General features: G+C 34.5%; 1 protein-coding gene across 2 annotated transcripts; it reads right to left on the bottom strand.

Annotated features, from left to right (window-relative positions):
* Window positions 1–271: 271 nt before the first annotated feature.
* LOC149391130 (ARM repeat superfamily protein) lies at window positions 272–14,171 on the bottom strand. 2 transcript variants are annotated; one of them, XM_089619308.1, is made up of 31 exons: window positions 13,756–13,939; window positions 12,840–13,070; window positions 12,499–12,680; window positions 12,084–12,204; window positions 11,471–11,695; window positions 11,096–11,312; window positions 10,856–11,001; window positions 10,619–10,776; window positions 10,381–10,530; window positions 10,228–10,276; window positions 9,712–9,900; window positions 8,414–8,593; window positions 7,800–7,939; window positions 7,056–7,182; window positions 6,734–6,874; window positions 6,515–6,583; window positions 5,688–5,824; window positions 4,953–5,067; window positions 4,412–4,546; window positions 4,133–4,329; window positions 3,899–4,046; window positions 3,684–3,797; window positions 3,452–3,547; window positions 2,945–3,358; window positions 2,805–2,872; window positions 2,660–2,711; window positions 2,129–2,215; window positions 1,691–1,734; window positions 1,527–1,603; window positions 861–934; window positions 272–545 (listed from the first exon to the last, which is right to left on the bottom strand). In XM_089619308.1, the coding sequence occupies exons 1-31, from the start codon at window positions 13,849–13,851 to the stop codon at window positions 513–515; spliced, it is 4,212 nt and encodes a 1,403-aa protein (XP_089475434.1). In that variant the 5' UTR covers window positions 13,852–13,939; the 3' UTR covers window positions 272–512. The 2 variants fall into 2 exon arrangements, with proteins under 2 accessions (XP_089475434.1, XP_089475433.1); XM_089619307.1 differs by having other exon boundaries at window positions 273–545; window positions 3,461–3,547; window positions 13,756–14,171.
* Window positions 14,172–17,442: the final 3,271 nt, after the last annotated feature.

Here is a 17,442-nt window from a genome sequence, read left to right as displayed (position 1 = left end):
TTAGAGATATTTGGTGATTGTTAAACGAGTTCAGTGATGGTCCTTATTGTCATCTCTTGTTTGGGGTATACTATAGCTCATACCCTCGTATCAATCATTAAGTCGCAGTTTTTTTATCTGAAATAATTTAATCGGACTTGATTTTGCTATCTACTCTTTATTAATGAAGCCTCTCGTGTTGCAAAACTGCTTGTTCAGCGATGTAAGGAAGGCAAGGGCCATAAAAAATTGGAAATCCTTTGTGAGAGGTGAGAGTGAGACCCTTGAGACATCAGCGGTCACTGATTAGCACTCAAAATAATTTCTACGTTTGTCATAAATTCAAATATTTGTCAAAATCTGATGTTAGGGACTTATTTGAGTAATTGACGTTACGAGACATATTTACTTCAAATTTTATTTACAAATATTGTCCCACGTAATCCCATTTAATTTAACCAAGGGCAAGTATGTGAAACATAGTTTCAACGGTTGGGCCAAACAGACTAAACTAAAAAACTCGAGAGTTATGTTCATACTTTTCGACTTCGAGTTCTTCTAGCAACCTGAAAAAAAAAAAAAAAAAAAAAAAAAAAAAAAAAGGAGAAAAGATTAAAGAAATTGCAAGACAAGTCTATCCCAAAACAAGACCCCACAAACATCCCTAGAAGTCAGAAATATATTTTGTTCCCAATCTGATAATACGAAAAAGCGTAAACACACGTATTCAAAGATAGCAGTACGAAAATTGATAAGTTAGAAGGTAATGCCTAAGCATCAGTGTCAGGGTTTAACGGTCACAATAATGCTACGAAAGCCAATAAACAGGTCTTCATATAAGAGAGCAAAAGCAATGTTGAATGTCCATAACAAGTACTTACAGGATTCTCATTTATGTTGGTGACTTCTGATACTGAGGCATCTGCATAAGCTTTACGCTGTCTCTTGTTTTTATCTGCACTCATAAAAATAATTTACGATAAAATCACTAGAATGGCCATACTAATGATTCTGAGTTTACAACGAGGAGGTTTGGAACTCGGACGGCATGGTCGACAACACTAATCACTGTATAGCCTTATGGCTTCATTCGAATTGTAAAGATTTTAAAGCGTTTTCTCTTTCTGATCTGGCCAGGGATTGGGTCTGCACTCTGTAACCCTTTGCGCAGGGATTTGTTTTTGTTTTTTCGGAGCTGTTTTCAGGTTTCTTTAGCTCTTTTTTATGTACTTTCTACGGCTAAGCCGTTTCTATCGATAAAAGATCAGAGTTTCTTTTTTTAAAAAAATGATTCTGAGTTTATATAACCAGACTCAAAATGCAAGTGACAAGAGAGGGGGGGTTATATAATCAATCAGAATCCTAAAACTCGGGGAGTAAATGGCTCATTATATTAATTATAATATCTCAATGAAAAAAATCAATACAGCAAAATAAACAAGGATGATAACAATATTGTTAAAGCTATGAAAGTGCACCAGCAATGGTTTTAAACTCTACAAATAGAAAATACAAGGTTTACAGAGTCGTTTCGGTTAGAGACGTACCGTTTTCCTTGTTTGACAAACTTAATGACTTCTGAGCAACATCGTTACTTGATCTGTCAACGGTTTTCTTTCTACCACTGAAAAAACGAGCGTTTCTGACATCAACATAGCACGGACAGTTAAAATAAAAGGGTAGCGACACAATGACGAGGAAAGAAACATACCGCCGGGGCAGATCAGAGACATTTGAATGCTCAGTCGTATTAACCTTTAAGGCAATAAAAGCAATACAAGAGAATGCATTAGCAAAGCATAAGTGATCTTTAGCAGAAATATGTGTCCTTAAAGCTAGTGGTGCACCGGAAAAAAAAAATCAATAGAAGAAATTAGCTAAAACAAAATGCTTTATAACAATCATAGGGAATACACTTTTTTTTAAGAAACCGAGGGACCTTTTATTACAATGGCAAAGCCGCGAATCTTTTACACTTTGCACAATTCAATATCTACATCTTTTTTTTTCTGTAGTTGGATCTGAACGCAATTGTAAAGTTATAGTGAACTACATGTGAAATTGGTATTGAGGCAAAAGTACTACAGAAAAGTGGATAAATGACCACAATAAAATGCCGAACTAGAATTCTTCATAGATTGGTCTTTACCATTTCGAGGGGAGAACCATCGCTTACAGTCTCCCAGCTGCCACTGTCCAAGCATACTTGTTCAATAGCTCCACTATCACATTTGATCTGCCAATGATCCAAAACAAACCTTAATAGATATACACACACACACACACACACACACACACACACACACACATATATATATATATATATATATATATATATATATATATATATATATATATATATATCTAATGGAGAACAGCAAAGAATCATGCATGATATAAAATGTGAAGTCCAAGCTCAACTTTTCTTCTATGTATTTAGAGATTAAAGATATGGTACATGTTTTGTGCATTCATATACTTGAAATCAATGCAGCTTTTGTTGCAGATATATTGGCTTCTACAATTCAATGTGAAAAGAAAACAACTACAAGATCGAAAAGAAAAACTGAAGATACAAAAGCACCCATAATTTTTTGTCGCATAATTTTAAATTTATTGAAAAAAAACAGTTATCACCAACCCAAGTACAATCTCAAATGTATCTATTACATTTACTCACCATGTGTTTATTCTTTTTTGAATCGTAGCCATCCACGATGCCAGAATAAAATCTGGAAATAGGACACAGCATAATAAGATTGGTATTTTAGTTTTACAATGAGCTCCAATGTATTATTAAGTTTTTAACCAATTGAAATCCTCACTGTTTATCAATTGGAGATAGCAATTTAATCCGGGTCCCCACTAACTCCTCGCCCCTAAGATTACTTCCCTGGACAATGACAATGATTATTTCATTATCGCAGAACTTTCAAAACAATTTCAGTATTGAGCTCGTATTTACCTCCTTGAGCTTGGAGACATAGAATTCGGATTGCTCAGCGCTGCTGCCACTGTTCAACCCAGCGCTTTCCTTTAGAGAAGAACTTCTTTTGGCATTCTTTGTCGAAATATGTGATTCCGCTACAGGCACAGAACCAGTAGAGGATAAGGCTGATTGGTCAGACACAACAGTTTGACGATCAACTTTTGAGCATCCATGCAATGGAACTGACAAAGGAGCTTTTGGAGAGACAGCCCGTTTCTGCCTTGACCCAGCAGTGTTTTCTCGCTCGCCGGTTTTTTGGTTCTCTGTTGCTTTGATGACACACAAATCTACTTTCTTGTGAGGTGCTTTGTTGAAAGTGCTATCCCTGATGGTACTTGATCGTGCTCTATCCTCTGGATATTTTTTGCTAGGTCTAGTGAGACTGCTATTCTGATATATAAAAAAAAATAAAGGGTTACATGAGGTTATTGTAAATCTGTAGTGATGTCAAGCATGTAAATATATTAGTAAAGGGTATATCACCACGCATACCGAAGAGATGTGGGGTTTAAATACTTGAACAATTCTCTTAACAAAATTTTCATCAAATGGGGGCTGAGTAAGATGTTTTGAATTTTCCTGCACAATCGATAAAAAAAAATAATAATAAATAAATAAAAAATAAATAAATAATAAATCATGTAAACTCGTTGCATCTGATGAAATTTTTTAGAATCTCCGTATGCTTCCCTTCAACCCTATCATGAGAACTTACTCTGTATAGCAAAGATGGTAGCAATATGTTCCCAGGGGCATGTGAAGAGGATATTCCACTTTGATTTATTGCTGTGACATAAGAGAATCCAATATCCGCTAGAAGGTGAAGCTTCTGCAAAAACAAATCAAGACAGTTTTATTAAAAATCATACTACAGTGAAGCTTCAGCAATATAAGAAATGCCCTTTTTCATCACTGACTGAAAACTCTTACAGGAGTCTTTCCGACGTCAATAGCATCCTCCGCTCTCTTTATAGCGCGGAACATACAGAGCAAATACAATACATTATTCTTAACCCCATCTAAATCACCATCAATATTGCTAGCATTGAGTAATGCCTGCAAAACAAAGAAAAGTGGACTGCAAAGGAAAACATATTAAGCAATGTCTCAGCTGAGAACTACCAAAACATAGATGACACGATAATCATCATTACTGTAGTGTACCTGCAGAACTGAGCGTATAATTCTTCACTTTTACAATCGTCACGAGGAAAATCTCTATCATGTGAAAGAAGATGAACCAAGAATACCACAATATAAGCTGGACATTCGGTGTTAAATCCTTTATGGACTGAATCAGATAGACGAATTTGAGCTTCTCTACTGTACTCCTTGACAAATTCTGCTAAATATGTAATTGACTAAAACAAACAGCATCAGCAAACGTCATTTGATACAAGAATTAAGTTAACGAGAATGATCAGATTCATTAAGGCATAATACTTTGTCTTGCAGATTCTTCAAGCAATCTGAGGAAGCCACTGCATAAGCACAGGCATATCTACTTGGTATGGCACGGTCCTTCAACAGTTTATGCGTCTTATCAACAAATGATTGTTTAACAAAACTCGAATCGTCCTGGAGTAAATCAAATGAAAAACATGAACACAGATTCTTTAAATTGGATTATCAAACAAGTGCACATAGAATTTATGTTTTAAAGAAACACCAGCACTAACACATGCACAGAGAATAGAAACAAATAGAAAATTGAGACTTGAAAAGAAACAGCAAAAACACTAAAATAAAATTCTTACAAATTGCCATTAAAAAATGAAATAGAAAACACGGCAAAACATGTAAAAACTAGTCATTGACTGTGTTGGAGTTCATGATGAATGCAAAGACTAAATTCCTTCCGAAGCTACAGCAAAGTAACCATAGAGATTGTCGACTCCCGTTATTTTCGGCATGAGTTATATGAACATTAGTTGTTTTCATTTCAACAACGTGACAATTCCAAACAGACTAAAATCAGTATTACCTTTGCCAGAGAAATCGTACAGCCAAAAATTTCTGGAGAAATATGTAAGTCCCATCTTCGTGAAAGACGGAGAACAGACTTAGCAGCAGCTAGCCTAACGCAAGCCTTACTTTCACTGCATTACATCACAAACAAAAAACAGATAAGGATATATGTTCATATAATATCTCCAGTATTCCTAAGCAACAATTGAAATATGACATCGGTGACACAATGCAGAACTGAAAAGTTTACTCTGTTTACAAAGTGCTTTTACTTTATCCAAATTCCAATACAGACATTTATATTCCAAAACTACATTGCCAGTCAGTAAGGGTGTAAAAATCGTTGAATATCTTTTTTTGAAAAGAAACACCAGGACTTTATTGATAAACTCAGCAAAGCCGGAGGAAAGTGCAAAAAAACAAGGTAAAAACAGTTGAATATCGTAACTTTGAGATTTAGAGATTAATACTAAATAAAAAAACACGCACCAATTTTTTTGGAATAAAAAGATTACCATACAACAAAATACCTTGTTGCTTTATCCTATTGAGTATACATAATATATGTATTAATATTTTTTTTCAAAACTCATACCCAGCTTCTCGGAAAGCAGATACTATTATCCAAAGTAGAAAAGGATCTCCATACGAATGAGGTTTATTTTTAAAGTTTATAAAACAGTTGTGGATATCGTAAAAACATAATATATTGTTAATAAGAATGGAAGGAACCTGTCAACCCAAGTCATACCATAAATCTGCATTTTCACAAAACCCATGATTTTTCATCATTGTCAACAATACATCTAACAATTTGTTGATTTTCCTTTGGATAATAGCTCCACGAGTCGGCAAAAAACTCTTGACAAGTGTTTTCATCCCATATATCTACATAAAAAATGGATAAGAAAAAAGAAGGAATGTAAGAAAGACGAGGTTCACACCAGAAAACATAGTTCAGGGAGTTAAAAAGCACAATAAGTTTGAAATATTTAGCACTGTATGGCGTTTACCATAAGCATAAAAATGTTGATTAATTTAGCATTATATGGCTTATTACTAAGTAATAGCTCTTCACGAATGTTTTCATACCACGTATCTACATGATAAAAAAAATGAAGAACAAAAAGGAGAATGTAACCATGAAGATGATTCACCACCAGCAAACAATGTTCAGAGTCAAACAACACAAATTTAAAGCCATCAAATTTAGATATGCGTCCTTGATAGTATCTGGAAAAGAACATTCTTTGTTTAAAGAGAAACCAACAAAATAAGCACTTAAAAAAAATAACACTGCTAAGAGAAATTTAAGTTGAAAAAAAAAACATAAAACAAAAATTATTTCCCAACAAGAAGTACTGGGAAACAGGAACACCATTGATATCAAACTTTATTATAGTGACTACTACAAGATATGGAAACCTGAAAACTGTACTCAGATTTCTCGCTATATGCATTCAACTCTTCTCCGTCTTTTAGTATCACTCCAAAATCAGTTTCTTAGAAACATATGATAACTAGTTAAGGGCAAAGAAAAAGCATATGAAACCCCTTTAAAAACATTAGGAAACATACCTTTAATTTGCAAAAATTGATTGACCCGGAAACATCATCATGAGCACTTGAACCATCTAACAAGTCCACCTACACAAGCTATAGTCACGTTACTTGACAGGGAAGCACCAAGCCCATGAAGAAGACATCAAGTGGATTCATCCCATTCGCAAATAAGCCGGATGTGAGGAGAGAGGTGTTTACAAAATGAGAGAAGAAAAAAAAAGTACTAAAAATTACTTGGAGGATCCTTTCATATATAAATGGCGTGATTTCTCCATCATGAGCCGCAAATGTTAAAACCGAATGTTGTGAAAGACATCCCAAAGACTGCAACACTGTCGGGGTGTTCCTTTCGCTATGTAAAGAATCGACAAGCTCCTGAGCAGATAGAAAGCCAAGGGTAAATAACCACAGCAAATAACATTGTATTAAATTTGAAACAGTTTTAAATGACAATGCATTTAACACCATCTAAACACATGATTTAAAGATATTGAACATCATTGTGAGCACTGAGCACATCTGCATATAGCCATCTAAGAGTACGCCAGTAAACTACCTTGAACAGGTCCGAGAGAATGAATTGCTCCGAATTATCAATTAATGCAATCAGTGCAAAAACAGCATATTTAGACTGCGAACGAGTCCCCTCGAGGCACAATCTTTTCAGAAAGGGGTAAATTTCACTGCAAGAAAGAAATGAGCATTTGTAAACTCGAGATTTACGGAACACGTATAAAGAACCAAATAAAATGATTTTGTAAGATATAGTTGAAGACTGGAATGAGATTTAAAAAAAATGAATAACAGCATACGCCTACTATAATGAATTTTGTTAATCTTAGCGAAAGTTGACTTCAGGCAAGACAGATTTCTAATGAAACAAAACTCAATCAAAGGAAGGGCGCAAATAACATAGAAACCACCAGGAAACAACCAACAGAATCTAAAAGCAATACTGAATTTCAAAAATTTAAAAAAACAATAACAGAGTCAATAAACATGACTGACTAGACACATTTATCCAAACGGTAAATAATGGCTTATAAGAAAAGAAATCGAGTGGTTGGTACTTGTATTTTCATTTTATACACAGCCTTCTGAAGGGGGGAAAAAGTCTTAAATTTAAAAACAAATTGCAACTAGTGATGATCAGGCATTCTACATCCTAGTAGTAAGTAGAGGGGGGTGGAAAAGCTCCTGATGGCAGTCCCATTTTATTCCAACATACAATAAGTTTTTTGGTTCTTTGGTCTGAGTGAGATTAGAAGTATTGCAACAACAAAAAGATAGTTAAAGTTACCTGATTTTTAACATTAAATGAGGTCCTGCTTTAGCCAGTACCTCAATCATCTTATCACTGACTGTGGTGCTCCTTTCTAGTAGCATTTGAAATTTTTCTTCTGAACCTCTCAGAAGCATAGGGAAGATGCTCGTAACAGCCTGAGTAAGGTGAAATAGCAAAACATTTACAGTGATTATAGCCAACCTTTGGTAAATTTTAAGTAAATAGCCACGAGATTTTATCAACAAAGCCAAAAAGACATTAATAATTGTAAATATTTGTTAATAATTGTAAATAACCATCAAACTCTAAGGGCATAAATAGAATGCTAAAAACGTCCAAACAATGCCACATCACCCTAATGGCTATTCACTTAAAATTTACAAAGGTTTGGCTATTTAACAAATCTCCCAATTTTGGTGGCTTAGTTACTCAATTAATGTTGATTTCCGGAAAACTTCAAATGAATCAACTAGAAATTTCCAGAAATTTCTAGTTGATTCATCCACTTCTAGAGTTCAACATCGGATCTTAAAAGCATTCGCCTAAGAAATTTCTAGTTGATTCATCCACTTCTAGAGTTCAACATCGGATCTAAAAAGCATTCGCCTAATTTACTAGTGAACACTTACCAATAGAAGCTCGACAGAAGAATCCTTAAATTGCTCAATCCCAAAGTCTTCACCGGAAAGATTATCCAATATACACCGGATGTGCTCAGAGCTAAATAAATTGTAGGAACACTTCAAGGTGAGCGTCTGCAGAAATGTGAAATTTTGGTGTTTTTCTCCTACAACATTCAGAAGCTTGTCCTGGAAAAAAAAAAAGAAAAAAAAAGTTGGAGTACAAAATGAGCATAAATAAAGACGAGGAATAAGCTCACTGCAATGCAGCACCACCTACATCTAGGAGGTCGTGGGTTCTAGAAAAAAACATATTTTCTATTTTTTTTAATTAGCATAATTAAAATAAATGAACAAAAAAAAAACATACACAGAAAATGTTGTCTACTTCTTAAAATTAACAAAGAAATTAGCCAAATCAGCCACCGAAAGTCTAAGAATTGCTAAATAGCCAACCTTTTGTAATTTTTTGTAAATAGCCACCTCAACTTATTTACGGCACTCAAAACGACAAAAATACCCAAAAACATTCCCGCCTATTTTGGGTTTTTTTGTCTTTTTGAGTGCCGTAAATAAGTTGAGGTGACTATTTACAGAAAATTTACAAAAGGTTGGCTATTATACAAAACATTATAAGTCAAATGACTATATAACTAAAAGACCCATAAAATTAATATCTGAAATTGTAGAGAGGCATGGTTATCAATAGACGTGAGACTACAAATAAGATAAGCAGTTAATCAAAGAAACAAACAACTTTTTTTTTTTTGTGCAACTTTTAATAGAAACAATAATTCCAGGGTTCTATGTGGGGAGTGCAACTGCTTTACAGCGGTGTAGTCGTGAAGAATTGGATAAGTAAAACTAGTTCCTGGAAAGTTTTTTTCTTTTTTAGCAAAGCAATCTTGGAAAGTCATAGAAAGTATAAATGTCCATGGATGGATTTGTTAGCAACTATTGTGACGTACACTTTTTTTAAAAGAGAACTATTCTGAAGTACTTGGCAAGTAGAGTGAAAATGAATTTATGGTCGACTAATTCTCAACAGTTTCAGTTTCGATATCAAAAGCTAGAGCCTAGAAACAATTTGATGGCCTAAGACAAGTTTCCTTGCTTAAACATCATTACACTACCTTTTACATACTATCTTACAGGAAACCCCTAGTAGCAAAAATACGCTCCATGCACATAGAGAATGAACGTTCAATACCCAATACTGGACAATATAGAACCATTTACAAAATATGAGCGCATAACAAGAGATTGTTATCTACTACTGAAACTAGAGGGAAAAGGAATCGACATACTCTTGTGGTCTCAGAACTTTTGTGCTGTAAATCATTCAACAGGTTTTCCAGCATATTAAATATATTATTGTCTTTCATATCATTCAACTTGTGAAAGCACTCTTCTGCTTTGGAAGCATCTGAAAAGGATGTGGACATTTTCTTGAATAATGCTCTATACGTGTTCTTCTTATCTTCAACACAAGTCCCCTGCAACCAAATTCCGATATTTTTAAGCCATTTCAGATCCAAATTCAGCCAACAAGCACTATTGGAATGAGGCAACCAACTTACGAAACTATGTAAGCATTAAGCCAATCTACATAGAGTAAGCTCAAGCCTCAAGCAATACAACAGTAAGAAAATCTTAAATTAGAGTGAAATATAAATAATTAAAATTGAAGTTACAATATCACAGCAAAAATGTAGTCAAGTAACAACAAATTAAATAGTAAATGCTGAATTTCACAAAATCAACGATACTCTGATTCATAAAAGAAAAACAAAAGCCAACTACAAAAACTAGTCACATATTACCTTTTCTTTCCTTCTCGTAGCTAGATAGGTTCGCATCTCAATTTGCAACCTAAAAGTTCGTAGACAGTCTCAGTATAAATAAAATATCATTCCAAATAAATAAACTGATTCTATATCCTATGGTATTTCATCTTTTCTCATTGACAAGCCTACCTTCTTTTCTGGGACAAAATAGTGTTAAAGGCCTTCGCATGCAAGGAAGTGAACATGGAAAACAAATGTACCCAGTGCTTCGTCTTCTCATCAACTGACAGATTGGATGGAAATAGATCGTTTACCAGAACAAACTCCATGTTCTGGGGCCTGCACAGCATCATAGGATTACATTCTACATTACATTAGCAGTTTGCTCTTCTATAACGTACAAGTCATCAGATCCGCATATTCGAACCTGAAGTCCTTAGTGTCTCTGTCGTAGCAAAGCATAAGAATCTTAAGTGGGATTTGCTCAAAGTGATCAGACATCAGCAAGGCACCTTCAGCACATCGCTTACAATACTTGTGATATACTTCCAATAACTTCTTTAGAGTCTCCTTCCTCACAGAAATCTGTTAATGGAAAGCAATATCATGATAGAGACGGCTTCTGCCATAATTAGAGCTGTAATCTTTTCTTAAGCGGTTATACCTTTTTATCACGAAGCCTCTCAGTAGTTTGGCATAGTAACCTGGGAGGGAATATTTCTAAGTTCGACCCCGCAAGATCACAGGAAACAGTCACCGCCTCACTTCTCACCTTGTCTTCAAAATCTAGCAGTCGTCCTTCTAAGGCAGCTGTTCAACTCGTCATAGAAGTATGTATAAGATATTATGAACAGAAATCTCTGAACAGCATGGAATTATAGAATATAATCTCACAATGGCTTACCAAGAACTTCATGTGATTCTGGCCCAGTAGGATTGGTCATATAGCAAGCTTTAGCACACTGAAGGGCACTAGTTCTAACGTCAACAGATTTGTCAGAAAATCTTTTCAAGAACTCTACAAATAGATTCCGATAATTCTGTGCTACATGTTGCTCTGGCAATGAAATAAGTTTCCCTATCAGAGTAAGAGCTTTAATTCGGGTATCAACCTGATCTGTCTACACAAATTTTAGAAAGGTAGTTACAATACAATTTAGGCCTCCTGCATAAAAATTTAAATTAGAGAACTAAGAAAAATAATGAGTGCTCAACCTTGCCCGGTGCAATATAGTGATTTGATGAATTCAAACTAATCAAGATGAATGAGAATACGTACTAGTAATTCTTGAGTCAAGTTCGGAATGACAGCGATAAGCATTTGCGGAGCGCACTGGGAAATTTTATAGATAATTTCATGGTAAAATTCTTTCAGCTCGCTCGTTGTAGCATCTCTATCCAAAATGCAAGACGTTAAGAACCCACAAACAAAAGGTTCAAGCTTTTCTGCACAAGTTTGAATCAAAGAAATCGCCAGCTGAGAAGAGGCAGATGGTGTTTTTTCCTGCGATACAAATCAATAAAAAGAACTCAGGAAAAATCAAGTTAAAAATCGATCCAAAAGTAACGCATAGTATAGATATAGCTCTTTATAATTCTTGGAGTATACACATTATCTGCTAAAATGTATTTGTAAGAAAGAATTCATAATATATATATGTATATATTGTTAAATCCAAATATATATATGTATATATTGTTAAATCCAAATATATATATATGTATATATTGTTAAATCCAAAAACATTCGTATAATTTTTTTGAAAAGAAACTGAGATCTTTATTTAAAGGAAACGGCTCAGCCGAAGAAAATACAGGGAAAAAGAGCTGAGGAAACCCGGGAGCAACTCCGGAACATTCAAAAACAAAAACATTTGTATAATAGCACTCACCTTTTCTTCCTTCAAAAGGTTCCGCAAAATTATATCCAAAAGTGGCGGAGATGCTTCCTCGCTAAGGATATGACTCATTATAGACAACATGTCATTAACCAAACTCCGCTGGTGATGCTCTCTAAACAGGAAAACAACAGCATTACTGTACTGCCGTCTAACTCATGACAAGGGAAAATGAAATCACTTGAAGAAGCAACATCTAAGTGTCTTAGATCTGGACAATATTTAGGATTAAGGAGATGATATCTTCTCAAGTACACGTGTTTCTTTACTATGAAGTACTTAGCAAACTTTCAAGCACTTCATTTGTTCGTTTAAGAAGAAAGAACCATAAAAGAATCATATTATAAGAGTCAAATAACCAGTATTGTACTACACATATAGCAGTAGCTAGCAGAGGAAAGATGATGACCTTACAACTGAGAAAAAAGTATTGAACATCTCAATCACTAGATCATGGCACTCAATATCCAACAGTATCACACAGCATTTACATCTTGAGACGGTCTCCAAAATCTTGACCCTCCTAGAGAAAAATGGACTTGCAGTATCAGACAGCTCCGCAAAAGTGCTGAGAATGAGTTTAAAAACATCCTGGAAAAAAAATGAATTAGCTGCCTATCAACTCATAAGATTAACAGTAACAAAATCAGTTTTCCAAACTAGATCCTGATGAGACGTTTTTGCTGGGATTGGCAAATAAAGTACCATTCATGATGCTGCTAGTAACTCATAACGTGATAAAGAATTTACCTCCATGTGTCTATCCTCAAAAGGCGGTTCAGGAGCCAGGATCCGAAAAATTTCACTGATGCAGATGGCCACCAAAAGCCTAATATCCTTATCTTTATGCTGAAGAAAGCCATTGATAATTCGCTTCTTCAGGGGCTTAATTGCAGTTTCTATCTTTTTGGCAGCTTCAACCTTTTCAGCAGCTGACAAAGAAGAAGGCTGTTCGAACTGTGACAAAGCATTTACAGCTTTCTGCCAATAAATTAGCAGATAAATCAGAAAATACGCAAACAACATAACAACACTAACAGAAACAATGCTCTGATACTATATACGCTAACTCAGAAACAAAATCAGTCAAGCTCGCTAAAAGCTCTAGCTAAATCCTATGAATATAACTTCTCTTGTTTGTGGTTTTCCTTCTTAACCCACACATACGACCAACAAAACACGCATTGATGATTTAATATATATCCAATATCATCAAATACTTTCAAATTGAAACCCAAGGTAACGCTGCTCAATTTTCGCATATTCAAATCGTAGTGGTGTAGATATACATTTGGAATACCCAAAATGTCTCACCTCCGCCGATAAGAAGTGAGTTCGTATTCATGTGTATATGCTTTATTATATACTTAAAATTTAGCACATGTATCCCATTTCTACTAAATTTTACTGCTAGATTTGGTTAGCAAAAACAATAACTATGTGTGTGTATTTGTGGAAATAGAATCGACGACGAACCGTGAATGAAAAATGTGTAAGACGAAGTCAGAGCATAAATTATCAAGAAAAACACCAACATGAACAGATTGATGGAAAATCGTAAGAACAAACATAGAAATCGTGAGTTCACGAAACCAAAAACGTTCGAAACGATATCAAAGATTAGATCACAGACTAAGAAGGCTGAGAAATTGAAAACAGTACTGACTCTGAGAGATTTGACGATAAAATCCTTGCTGGGACGAGTTTGCTGAGCGAGTTGTGTTCCTATTTCGGTGACGAGTCGAAGCGCCGAGTCCTCCATTGAAGCAGAGTAAACCCTAGTTTCACTGTAAGAGAACAGCGAGTAAGGATTCAAGAGTGTGAGGGTTTGTAATTTTTTTTTTTCTTGAAATCACGAGTATCTTCAAAGAAATTGGTAGTTTTTTTTTTCTGTTTTTTTTTTTTTTTTTTTTTTCCTTTTGTAATTTGCTTTCTGTGGATTTGTTCGCTTTGCGCGGGCGGGCTCTCCCGCCTTTGCGGTGTGCGTGATCTTTTTTTTTTTTTTTTGATCTTTGGTTTGGCTGGGTGATCTTATTAAGAACTACTATTTAAGAACTCAAAATCTATTTTTATTGTAACATATTTTCTATTCCATTGTGAGAATCAAAATCACTTTACCTTCGCTTTTACTACAACCTTATTCGTTTGCATTTCATTGTTAAAAATATATTTTTGAAACTTTGAGAGTTAAGTTGATGAGTTATGAAATAAGTTTCACCGAGAACTCAACAACGCTCAATATTTTAATTTTGGATGACTTTGTGACAGTTGAATGTAATCACTTTAATTCGTAAGAGGTTAATATTGTTGACCGTGCACTAAATAATTATATTTCGCATGATAATATTTTCTTAGAAAAGACTCATAGAGCTTGAATATTTTTGTTGAACAAAACTTCGTATTATAGAGTGAGGTCAACTAGAAAAATAGAGAAAAAAAAATTATTTATTATCGACACGCCAAACAATTGATTGTGTGAGCTTCATATTTTTTTCATAAGTTATAAGCTTGTTCACGATCCATAACCTTTGTATATTTTCTACTTTGAATATTCACCATAAATAATATTAAATCGAAATTATAATACTTTTTATTTAGATGCTCTGAAATAGTATAGTCGAAAAATACATCTATAATGTGTAAATGAAACCCTTTTAAATAGCTATACTCTAGCAAAACTTAGTTTATACAATTTGGGAAAAAAAATTCAATTTTATAAATACAACAAAACTTATAAATACTTATATCAAAACCGTTCAAAAGTCTGATGTACAATTTATGTAGATCATATAAACATTCAAAATCTTAAAATAGCGGTTCAAACAAAGATTACATAAACACATTGAAAATAATATATTTTCTCGATTCCTTGAAATCTTACATGCCACACGTCGAGGGATTCGTGATCGGTTTACTCTACCACATTCTTTTATCTGGCGTGAGTTTTCCCTTAGTCTACATTATCAAGGTTCATAACTGATCAATAAGTGAGAAATCTATCTAAACTGTAATGTCATGCGACGTGTAAGTATTACATAAATAAGTATAAAAAAGAAAGATGACGTGTTGATAACATATGCAACATAATATCAAATGCTTAATGATAACAACAAAATATGCAACAGAGATAAACCGATTCCTATAGCGTATTCGAAACTTTGTTCCTCAACACGCCTTTCGAACCTTCTCAATTAAGAGAAACATAAAGAAACATACATGACAAAGAAAACAGAGACAATAACTAAATAGAGTAACGAACGTATAGCTGAAATCTAAGGAATCAATAGCATCATTGTCGTTCTTTCGAATTGAGACCAATGGCCTAATAAAGCTATTGACTGTCAATCCCTATGTATCATGAGAAGAAAACATATCATATTCAAAATATATTTTCTAGATGTAATGTAGCTCATAAAAACGCAGCATGATCTTAAATAGGCAGTTGTAGGGATAATGATTCCTTTATACAACCTCACAAAGTTGTTTTCTCATTTCAAAACATTCTCATAAGTAACGTCGAGTAAAACCTTTTAAAAACATGTGGTTTAAACAAAACAAAAAACCAAGAAGATGCTCATTAATTTAATTTCAAATTATCTTCATATGATCTTACTTTATCTTGAGAATTTCAAATAAAAAATAATTAAAACTTTCCAAAAACAACCTCAACGTACTCAAACATATATTGAACCGAAAGTATAAATATTGTGATATGTACTCTTTATGTGTAAATAGATGGATTGAATATTCATATTTGAAGTTTGGAAGATGTATCTATGTATATCATATAGAAACTCTTATATACATATAAACTACTTTTTATGATATAGATTAAATATATGATACAAGTCTTTCTTTATATGCTTATAAAATCTATGTTCACGGATATAATAACTTACACGTACGCATAGTTAATACTTTTTAATAAAAATAAATTAGAATCCCCTGCAAAGTGCGTGCAATGAATTCGTGAAATTTAAATTTTATTATTTGTGTGTGTGTTTTAAAAAACGCAAAAAGTAATATATGTAAGTAAAAAAAATATGTTTTTTGTGTAATGAGATAAACACGTAAGATCAAAAATGATTAACGATGAGACATGGGTAATTAAAGAGCTAACAAAAATAAATATAAATAAATAACATCATCTCCATATATATCTAAATTATATGTTGTTATGTCATTATTTCCACACGGTGTAAATAACACCCGAGAGCGAAAAATGACACATCAAGCTCATACATAAAGTCCAAGCCCACAAGCAAACTCATGCGCCAAGCTCCGAGTAAACATTCATAAAATGTATTTCAAATGAGACTCTCAAAGTATGTTTTCAAGCTAAACTTCTTGACAAATCTTCAAGACAAAGCCATAAACATGACCACCCGGCCGACCAAAATAGAAGACCACCCGGATGGCCAAAGAAAATGACCACCCGGTTGGTGAAAAAAAAGACCACCCAGCCACCTTCACGCGACCAAGACCACTCGGTCGTCTTCACTCGGCCAAGACCACCCGGCCATCTTCACTCGGTCAAGATCACCCGGTACTCTCCACTCGGCCAAGATCACCCGGTCGTCTTCACTCGGCCAAGACCACCCGACCGGCTTCACTCGACCAAGACAACCCCACCGTCTCCACCACCCAATCAAGTACTTTTCACCAAATTTTTGGCTCCTATAAATACCTCATCCATTCACAACACAAGGGAAGTTTCTCTCAACTGTCAAAGCTCTATAAAAATCACACCACAACTTTCTCTATCTAGAAAATATAGAGACGAGTACAAATCGTTCACCAAGAACACAATACAACATGACTAATGTTGAGCGTCGGAGCGCGCGTCGAGGGAAAACCCTCTACGTCCCTCTAGATTCATGTTTTATTGTGCTTTAGGTGAAGGTACAAGGATTCAAAGATCCAGCGAGGAACTCGAAGGATTTGAAGATTCAAGGACAATGAGAAACGTGGAGAACACAATAACGTGAAGACTCGAAGAATAGATCAAAGGGTTGAAGGCGAGGTCAAGAGAGATTACGGGTGGAAAGCAATGCTTTAGAGAGATATTCAAAGGGTTGAAGACTCAAAGAAATAAAGACTCAAGAGTCCGACGAACCGAGAAGCAAAAAGGAAATTCATTGACGAGACGGACACGACAAGAAGAGAAGAACTTCACCAAACCAACCTACGTGAGGTCATAGGGTCCGACCCTAGATTGAACCACGGACGGTTCTTAGTGCAAATCCAAAAACGCGATTAACACACGTCAACTAAGTTGATGACTACAAAGGATCAACGTACGTTATCAATGGTAATAGAATTTAAAAGAGTTGTAAACAATTAATTGTAAAAC

The sequence above is a fragment of the Urtica dioica genome, chromosome 7 (assembly GCF_054948205.1).
Source record: "Urtica dioica subsp. dioica isolate 48M chromosome 7, U.dioica_male_clone48M_v1_H2, whole genome shotgun sequence".
In the NCBI taxonomy this organism is placed as follows: Eukaryota; Viridiplantae; Streptophyta; class Magnoliopsida; order Rosales; family Urticaceae; genus Urtica; species Urtica dioica.
This window is presented reverse-complemented; position numbering and strand designations above follow the sequence as displayed.